This window comes from Hippocampus zosterae, chromosome 16 (genome assembly GCF_025434085.1).
Source record: "Hippocampus zosterae strain Florida chromosome 16, ASM2543408v3, whole genome shotgun sequence".
Taxonomy (NCBI): Eukaryota; Metazoa; Chordata; class Actinopteri; order Syngnathiformes; family Syngnathidae; genus Hippocampus; species Hippocampus zosterae.
The window spans coordinates 10,249,351-10,259,012 of NC_067466.1; the positions used below are offsets into that span (position 1 = coordinate 10,249,351).

Consider the following 9,662-nt stretch of genomic DNA (forward strand, 5'->3'; position numbering starts at 1 on the left):
AATTTCAATTTTAGTTCAGGATTTCATTCATATGACTTTAAACGACTCGGATTAAATACGGATTTAAAGCTTATTTTGACCCAAAATGTATTGTATTTTACAGAATACATTTCCGTGGAAGCAATGGAAATGCGTATTTGCTAAAATGTCTACCTGCTGATGGACTGCATTAACTTCATTGGCTAATTTCGTTTAATGTATAATCACCAAATTCAATAATGTTAAAAATGTACAAAAACGGCTTTTTAAAAACATGATTGAAACACATTCCTGTGATGTTGCCATCTTCCTCTTCTTTACGTTTTTCTTTTTAAATTCCACCAGCAGGCTAATGAAGCCCTCCACCACCAGCACCAGGTGGCTCAGAACAGCCTGCTGCCCCTTCTTAATGCAGGAAGTGAACCAATTGACCAAAAGCCTGTGCTTCCCATCCAAATCGACCAGAAGAACCCTTCCATTGCTCTCGATCTCCTTAAAGACAATGTGGCCAGCGGAGGAGGTGGACGGCCACCCATGCCTGTGATCAAGAAGGAGCACAAAGGCAAAACACCATTTGTTTGTGGCTACTGTAACAAAGCCTTCCGCGACAGCTACCACCTACGGCGCCATGAGTCCAGCCACACAGGTATCAAAATGGTGTCGCGGCCAAAGAAGACTGCGCAGACGGCCCCGACCATGGTGCCAATGATCTCCACGATGCAGCGAGAGAACAACGGAAATGTTTCTTACATCTCCACGGCGGCGGGCATCCTTTCCACAGCTACCACGTCCGTCTCTTCGGGAGCGAGCATCATGACTTCGGCAATGGGCAACATTCCGCACCACCAGCAGACTGTCCCGAAGAAACCTGCCAAACCTGTCAAGAAAAACCATGGCTGTGAGATGTGTGGCAAGGCCTTCCGTGATGTTTACCATTTGAATCGCCACAAGCTGTCCCATTCGGACGAAAAGCCCTTCGAGTGCCCCATTTGCCACCAGCGGTTTAAAAGGAAGGACCGAATGACCTACCATGTTCGGTCTCATGATGGTGGAGTCCATAAGCCCTATGTGTGTTCCGTCTGTGGGAAAGGTTTTTCCAGGTAAGGTTGAACATTTTAAGAAAATAAATTGCACAGTCAACTCCGAAACCTTTCTTGTCAGTATCCAAAGTACTCCTTTTTCTCCTGATCATCTTATCAGAATGGAATGAGAAAACTGTGGAACTGTGGTTAAGTGCTTTAATGCGATAATTTTCTTTTGTTTTTTCTTTTTTTTTGGAGGGGGGTGACCCTACAGCACCAAACCAATCAGAAGTCTCACAGTCGTGTTTTGAACTGGTGTCAAAAAAGCAGAATGAGAAAAGTATCCATTTTCAGATTTGTGATTCAAACTAGGCTTTACTACTTACATCCTGATCCTTAAATTGACAGATCTACTCCAAATTTTAACCCAATTTCCACAGCCCTAATACATTTAAATATTTAAATGTATACATTTACGCTGTCAGTCTGTTATTTTTGTTCAGCTAAATACATGTGTGTGTGTGTGTGTGTGTGTGTGTGTTTTAATGGGACATAAAATATAGTTCTCATCAGTCCCCTTCTTTGTTTGCAAAGACTTTTATTAGTGGCCACCTTAGGACTATGTAGAAAAAAGAATAGCAACCTGCTTACTTTTCGAATCTTTTGATGTGTTTGGCATTATTTATCTAATCATTCATCTAATGAGCAGCGCATATTAATGCTACCAAGGTGGCGCCCCATTTGCCTGTGCTTACACCGTGACGCTCGTATGTGAGCCACTTTCAGGCATGCCTCCAGTGACGTGGCTAAGGCATTTGTCTGCATGCTGGAAAGTGAGAATGGGCACTGAAGAAAAGGGCACTGAGTCACTGCCACTTAGCTTGATCTGCTGGCATCCACTGCACTCTATTTTGCCTGCTCCTCTTGGATTGGGACCAAAAAAAAAAAAGCAACAAAAAAGTTCCGGTTCATCGGACTGAGAAGTTTCAATGTGACTTCTCATTTGTTTGGATAGGCAATAAAAAATTTAAAAAATGCAGCAGACTGAATCTTTCCGGCTCTCAAGCAACTGCCAACGCAAGCGCCCTTATTCACCCAGATAGTTCTGGATAGCTAAAACTATCCAGCTGTCCGTGGTGGATCCATGCCAAACTGAGATTATCAATGCAAGGGACTCGCCGTTAAAGGTCAACAAGGCAAAGTCTCACTCAGGGAATGTCCTTTTAATTAAGGAATGGATGATAACTGTTGTCATCAATAAGGTGACTCATTTTTACTTTTGAAGGACTGGCATGACGGCACATTCATTCCAAAAGTTTATTTTCAACCGAAATTTAGCATCGGACAAGCAATCTGAAAATGGCATTTTAATGCAAATAAACATGTTGTTTCACATTAGCCTTTCCAGAAACGAAGAGTTCAGATTCCAGTAATATTTAATTGTGGAATAAAACAAGATTTTATTTTTGAAGGTCATTCGAGAGTAAAGGTCAAATATGAGTTGGTTTGGTCAGATATAAAACATTTCAACTGGGTTCAGCCTTCATAAAGTTGAACTAACTTTGTGCCCTACATTTTCTCTTCGTCCCGAGAGAGACGCTATGTAAAATTAGCACCGGACTTTCAGCAGCAAAAATCCAGGAGGCTGAATCCGAAATACTTGTATGACATTAGTATTCACTTAGTATTTATGCAAGCAAATACATCCATCTGAGAGCTATGTCAGCGTCAACGGCCACTTTCCTGAAAGTAAACAAGTGTACAATGTAATGGTACACCATCTCAGTGTGGTGCTTCCTGAAACTAGGCCAAACTAAATCATGCATGATTGATTGTGGAGAATCAACTGCCACTGACACAACTTTTAAGGGCCCACACAAGCCCCTCAAAGCAAGCATACAACATACGGATGTGCGCAGTGGAGCTCATAAAAGTAACAGGAAACGTACGTATGATTTTATTCAATATTGATGGTAATGGTAATTACATTTCTATGTGATCATGTGATACTGCACATTTGAGAACTCCATTCCATGTTACCAATCATTTGAAAGTGGTTGAGTAAACACGTTAGGGTCATTTATTAATACTTGGCACTGAGAATGCGTTAATGGACCAAAGGGCCTTTCTGCATGACACGTCTAACCTCATTACTTTCTTGACCAGTGTTTTTTAATTGTTTTCCCCCCCGCCAGGCCCGACCACTTGAGTTGTCACGTGAAGCATGTTCATTCTTCCGAACGACCGTTTAAATGTCAAGTGACGGTACGTCTGCCTTCTATTTACATTTGATGGGATTTACAGTCGAGGTTATTGTCATTGTTTGACCTTTAACCTGGTGTGCTTTGGGGCTCGCAGGCGTGTACCTCTGCTTTTGCCACCAAAGACCGCCTGCGTTCTCACATGATCAGACACGAGGGAAAGGTGACCTGCAGCATCTGTGGGAAGATGTTGAGCGCAGCCTACATCACCAGCCACCTGAAGACACACGGCCAAGCCAACTTCAACTCCTGTAACAAAGGTATTTTGTACCTGGCAGAAAAGCATGGCAATAGCCCCTAAGAATGCAGTGGAGCCTTGGTTTTTGGACCACACCAATGTTGACCGCAATAAGTGTACGGGAAATATAGTTTTTAAAAAGTATATGTACGGTATATGTGTTGTAGAGTTTTTTTTTTTTATGAGTGTACACTATAGCCTGTCTCGGTCCTATTTTTTTTAGTTTTTTATTTTTTTTAACTAAGTTACCTTTTTACTTAAATCTCACTTTGTATCCCTTCAACTACAGTGCTGAGCTTGGCCAGCGGCTCGGAATTGTAGCTCCCGTAAAACGTTCCCAGTTATGCATTTCTGCTACCATTAATGGATGAAAACTAGCAAGCCCTGAGATTGACCGCTGCCCAGTTTGTTATGTCATCCGCTTTTCGCCCCCAAGTCAGCTGGCATATGCTCCTGCTTTCCAATCCCTCCTCCTGTAAAGAAGAATGGATATTCTGAATTGAAGCACTGTGAATAGTAAGACGTTTGAAATGTGTAAGTGGAGAAGAAGGATTACTGCCTGGAATGCAAGTCACCCCACATAAAGATGCAATTCAGAGTCGAGAGCATGTTGCTTTCTTCTGTGGTTATTGTCTACTTAACCCTAAGGTCACTGGTGAGATTCTGTGGTGTCTTTTAAAATGAGCATCACAAAAAAAGATGAGGAAAAGACAAAACACACAAGAGGAATCAACCTTTTTTTTAATGCCAACTTCCAAATGCACGTTTGTCAAATTTTGGTAAAATTGAGAATTCTGAACCAAGTAAACATTTGACGGCTGCTCCTTGTTGCTCCCCAGAAGAGGTCTGCAACTCTGCCTCAGCTACACCCGTGACGGTTTCAGCTCCCAACACTACGGCGATGAATCGGGGCAACGCCAACAACAACAACAACGCCGTCACCATAGCGGCGCAAATGAACATTAGTACCAATACGGTCAACATCACGTCGCCGGTCAGCCTTCAGCACCCGCTCACCATCACCGGGCCCGTCAACATCGCTTCTGTCAACATCCCCGCCACCGCGTCCATGAATATTGCCCACCCAGTCGCAATAACCACACCCATGCCAATGAATATCGCCGGCCCGCTTAACATTGCCATGAGGCCAGTGGATAGCATGCCTTTCTTGTCCCAAGTCTTGCCATCTTCCCCACCCTGGTAAATAAAATAAACAAACAAAAAAAGGCAAAGGAGAAGAGCATTGAACTGGCCACAGCGAAAGGGAAAATCAAGTTAAACAAGATTCACAATCTCACAATTTGCTCCTCAGGCCAGGGTCTATTTGTTCTTTTTCCCCACCCTAAAACTTTTCTTCTGTCATGCCTCCAAGCAGGTGCTGCATTGACTGCTGTCTCAGATGCATCATGACTCATGCGACAAGAGTGATAGGAGATGTGCAACAGTTGAGTCGAATCAAAGTAGGACCGTCCTTGAAATAAGGACAAGTTTAGGACTTAGCTAAGTCAGTTAGACTGACAAACTGATTTGTACTGTATCAGCGTGTCAGGCGATTCCTTGCACGTGATGACGGACTGTCTTGGAAGATGAACCAGAGTTGTTTTTGGAGGGTGAAGATGGAAGTTACCGTTGCAGAGGAGTAATGGACCGACTTTTCTCCATAGCCTTTGATTGATGCTGTGTACGCTAAAGAAAGTCTGGTTATCCACATTTAATGTAGGAAATAAGCATAGTAAAAAAGGGGGATAGCAGCTTCCAAGTGCATGGAAGAATATTTTTTCACCCTGATACAGCTTTTCCATTTTTTTTTCAGATAGTAGTTACTACGCTCTTCAGGTACAGATGTGAATTTGACATAGTGTGCATTTAAAGTTTTTACGTGTCTTTTCAAGAGGATACCTCAAACAGTGTCCGCTTGATGATGAAATGTTTGTAATGTTATATTTTTATGGAATCATGAAGACTTGTGTTAATATGTTCTAACATGTTTTACCCCCCCGCCCCCCATCCCCCCAATGAGTCGTAGTGGAGTGAGTCTTGCACTGAACGCACGTCCAACACAGTTGAAGAGCAGCAGCAGTATTAACATGAAAGGTCAAGCCAATCTGTGTCTAGCCTCATAGTGGTTAAAACTGGAAAGGCACGGGGTTATCGTGAAGCATTTCAAGCTGTTTTTGTCATAAAAATGTATCTGATGTGATGTCTGAATCCTCTATCAACCTCCCCGCATCACCACCGTTTATCTCCTACTGCCCCAAAAAGACTCACTCAGGAAACACACCTTTTGAAAGAACATGGACTTCACATATTCATTCTGGACTTCTATGTGTTTGTTGTTTGTGTTAATTGTATTTGGTTTGGAAAATCTTTTGGTACCTTAGGAAATTTTTCACAGAACAAAAAAAAAAAAGGTCATTTGAATGATCACCAGTAAGGAACATCTCCACAGCCTTCCAGGACAAATGTTATTTTTGGGGCGCAGCTGACATGTTTTTTTTTCTTTTATTTTTGTTTTTTGGCTGGGGGGGGGGCAGGTTGCTTTATTTTGATTGTTTTTAATTGAGTTGTTGTTTTCACTGTAATATCATACCGGTTGCGCTCAAATCATTTACAGTATATTAATTCCAAGGGTCATTATGTAAAAGTGAGTCTGATTGCCAAGTAAATATTACAGTACCTACAATACTCCAAAATTTATTTTCAAGTGAGCTTATTCTTTTGTGAGTCAGGATTTCATCTTGATCTGAATGTTAAATGTTTATTTTTTAACTTTTATTTCGGGAGGGGGGGGGGTGTTAAACTCCCTTTGTCGAAATAGTTGAGTGAATGTCGGATGTCTTTGGTTGCCTACAAACCTCCCTACTTCAATCACGGCAAAAAATAGTATTTTAAAAGCATAACCGTTTACTGACTTGCTGTCCAATGGCATATCTACTGTACATCTTGTTTTATTTTTTTAAACAAACAGCAGACTCGGTCTGTTCTTCCCACTGAGGACTGACAGGCGATTTTTTTTAAACGAAGGTAATGAAAATATTTGGACGAGACTGAAATTGCATGACCCTGAACACTATAACTATGTTGAACTTTACATATTTCTTTAATGAATGCATTGTTGTCTGACAGTGTTGCAACTCCTGAAGACTTTCAGTTGATGCTGAAAAAAAATGCATTATGCATGATTGTTGTTGTTCAGTTGTTGTTTTTGTTTGTTTTTTAAACTAAATGTTATTTTCCTAATGTAGGCCTACGTATTGCGTAGATACACTATAATCGACTGTTTGCCAAATTTGATACAGCGATGATGTGATGAACTGAACATTTGTTGTTGTTGAATTGAACATCTCTTTATTTTTTACGACAAATATGAATTGGAAATTCCATGAGCCTGGTGAAAGCAGTTGAATGTATATCTTTGTACAAAACTATTTTAGGTCTGCGGATATGTTAGTAAAGATAGATGTGAAAGATAAAATAACCCTTTTTTAAAAAAATAAAACTTTTGTATTAGAATATTAACAATGGTAATTTTGTATATAGAGTACAAGAAAGTAGGCTTTACAATTAGATCAAACATTCCTGCATTTTTTTTCATGTATGTTTGTCAAATAATTACATGAACATGCACAATGTTATGTGCCTTTTATTTGGGTTGTCTGAATAAAAGAAAACAATTTCATATTTGGTCTTGATCAAATGATATTCGCCATCAATCATTGCAGAATACAGGATCGTTTCACTTTATTTCAGCCTCTAACTTTTCATCCCCTACAAACTCCAATCTAAAATCAGTAGTAGCCTCTTTCGTTTGCCTTTGTTTTCTCAGATTGCACTCATTCCGTGCTGAACTGACCCAAGTTTGATCGTGGCCGAATGGAGCAGCCACGAGCATTTATACATTTAGAATCGTCTATAGTTGTCCGGCAGATGGCGCTCAGTAACCATCTTCACATGCGTTCACCGCCTGCATTGAATCAATCGGTTGGTGCCTTCGATGTTTACAGCTTCACCCTGGAGAACCCACGGGGTCAAATTTGGCCCCTGTAAATTCTGCTACTCAAATGCTACCCTTAAATCCCAGAGTGTCAGATTTGGCCCTAATCCTAAATTAGAATTAAAACATTGAATATTTGGGAAAAAAATATATATTCTGGTGTTCAGTGAACATATAGCAGTCATTTAATGTATAATTCATCATTTTCCAAAGAAGAAAAATGTTCTTGGGTTCTCCAGGGTTTTAATAATCAGTCAGGATCTTTCAAAGTAAGCAAACCGTGCATATAAGTGAAATTAGAGAGAGTAAATAATGACATCATCATTTTGTCTGCTGGAACTCTGACCGCAAGCTAAAGAGCAGGTATTCTGCATACACCAAATATATACATTACCCTCTCTAATAGAGGCCACGGAACCCAACGTGCACCCGAAAGTTGCAACAAACTTGAAAAAGGACTCCCAATTTGATTGCTTGTTGGAAATCCTCGGCAGCAAAAAAAAAAAAAAATTGTCAGCTGACTGTCTCCAATCTCATTTGGTCTGAATTGAACTCCGTGCTAAGTGTAGCCACCTGGCTGCTCTTTAAACAGCTTAAGAAGAACACTGTTGGACTGCATGATCCAGGGTCATGCTCTTCCTCAGCTGAGTGACTCACAATCTACCTATCTGGCCGTTGTTATGCTCCCGACACCCGTATGAGGTGTATCCATTTTAGTCTAATGAATAATCAAGTTTGATTTCAGAGCAACATGTTTGTGGATGGGGAAACGACAGCAAAGAGGGAGGAGAAAAGAAAGAGCAAGAAATGGTGAGGACTTTTCACATTTTCTAATCCACTCATGCTGCAAATTAGGTACTTGACATGTAAATGGACATGATAAAATCGCTTAACTTAGAAATGTGTCCATTTTAATGTATGAATTAGTACATGCTGCTGTATTTGTACATTCTGCTGTGTGTCGGTTGTCCAATTGGTGACACAACAGACAAAGTGTGAAAGATAAGACAAATACTGTACTCTCTTTCCTTCCTGGGTGAAGCAACATGAGTGTTTAGCAACATTGACGAAACATTTCTACTCACTGGTCTTCCCCATCTCTGTGCCTCTCATGTCCCGATGCACGAGATCTATCGCAATGCATTCCTTTCAAAATATAATGTTCTGTTGTTTATTGTGATTGTTTTATTCATGAAATAGTATTTTACTGTATGTAACAATCAAGCAGAAAGATAACACCATATAGTAAATAGCATAACCAAGCGATATTGTCTCTCTCTTCGTATGCACTACAACTGCTATTATCATTTTTCATTTGGAGGCAAAGCTGAAAGTGGCACACGCTGTGCTGCTGGCTGGACACCATCAAGTCTGTGCTGTTAGAACAGTACGGCCTAATTAAAACAAAAAGTTGCATAATAACAAAACCACACCAAAAAAAAAAGAATCCCCACTGTTTATACTTTATTTTCTCCAAGGGGTACAGTACATACATGACAAGCAAACAACATGGCTGAGGAGTATTTATGTTTTTGTCAAGAATGATGGACGAACGCGCGGCCGCCACTGACCATCCCTCACTGTGGTGTTGTGTCACCCTGGCCACCCCACTGAAAACTTTCTGCCTCCACCCCTGCATGAGTCATGGCTCCAATACGAGAGATGTCAATTGAAACATCAGAGAAGGATTATCAAACTTTGATTGATTGAATTTTTGTCAGGCGTTTTTAGGCCATGACAAATGTAGAAGACAATAACTTTGTACTGTATTGGTTGTTTTTAGGTGCCGAAAAAAAGTACTTTAATGAACAATTAGCTCTGTTGATTGGATGAACCCTCTCCTATTAGTGCATTAAACCACTTCCTACTTTCCTATTCTCCAGGGCTTTGTGAAAATGAGATCAGGGGAGTTTTTTCATCAAATAGGTTCCACAGGGGGAAAATGCAAATACGTGATTTTTGTCAATAATAATAATAATAATAATAATAATACATTTCATTTATAAGATAGTGAACCACTAATAGGTCGGAGTTCACTGTACACTGTACTGTTCACTGTACTCTACACTGTCCATTCATGGCTCCCTGGTATGGAACAAACCTGAAGCCCCTTGCAAAAAAAAAAAGAAATAGTAAGATGGACACAAAGTTCCTCGAGAAATGACTCA

General features: G+C 40.5%; 2 protein-coding genes across 4 annotated transcripts in view; one reads left to right on the forward strand and one right to left on the reverse strand.

Moving 5' to 3' along the window:
- The window catches only part of LOC127588095 (unconventional myosin-XVIIIa-like), a 109,888-nt gene extending 109,050 nt beyond the window's left edge, over positions 1–838 (reverse strand). The window contains exon 1 of the mRNA XM_052046655.1: positions 730–838. The gene's annotated coding sequence lies outside the window, so the exon portion shown is untranslated. The remainder of the gene's footprint in view (positions 1–729) is intronic.
- LOC127588109 (vascular endothelial zinc finger 1-like) overlaps positions 1–9,662 on the forward strand; it is a 288,931-nt gene that overhangs the window by 6,307 nt on the left and 272,962 nt on the right. For 2 of the 3 annotated variants that reach the window (XM_052046677.1, XM_052046678.1), the window contains exons 2-5: positions 325–1,079; positions 3,197–3,266; positions 3,360–3,522; positions 4,340–7,716. In XM_052046677.1, coding sequence (XP_051902637.1) covers positions 325–1,079; positions 3,197–3,266; positions 3,360–3,522; positions 4,340–4,704 — 1,353 coding nt within the window. In that variant the 3' untranslated portion in view covers positions 4,705–7,716. The remainder of the gene's footprint in view (positions 1–324; positions 1,080–3,196; positions 3,267–3,359; positions 3,523–4,339; positions 7,717–9,662) is intronic. The other variant, XM_052046679.1, reaches the window with a different exon arrangement.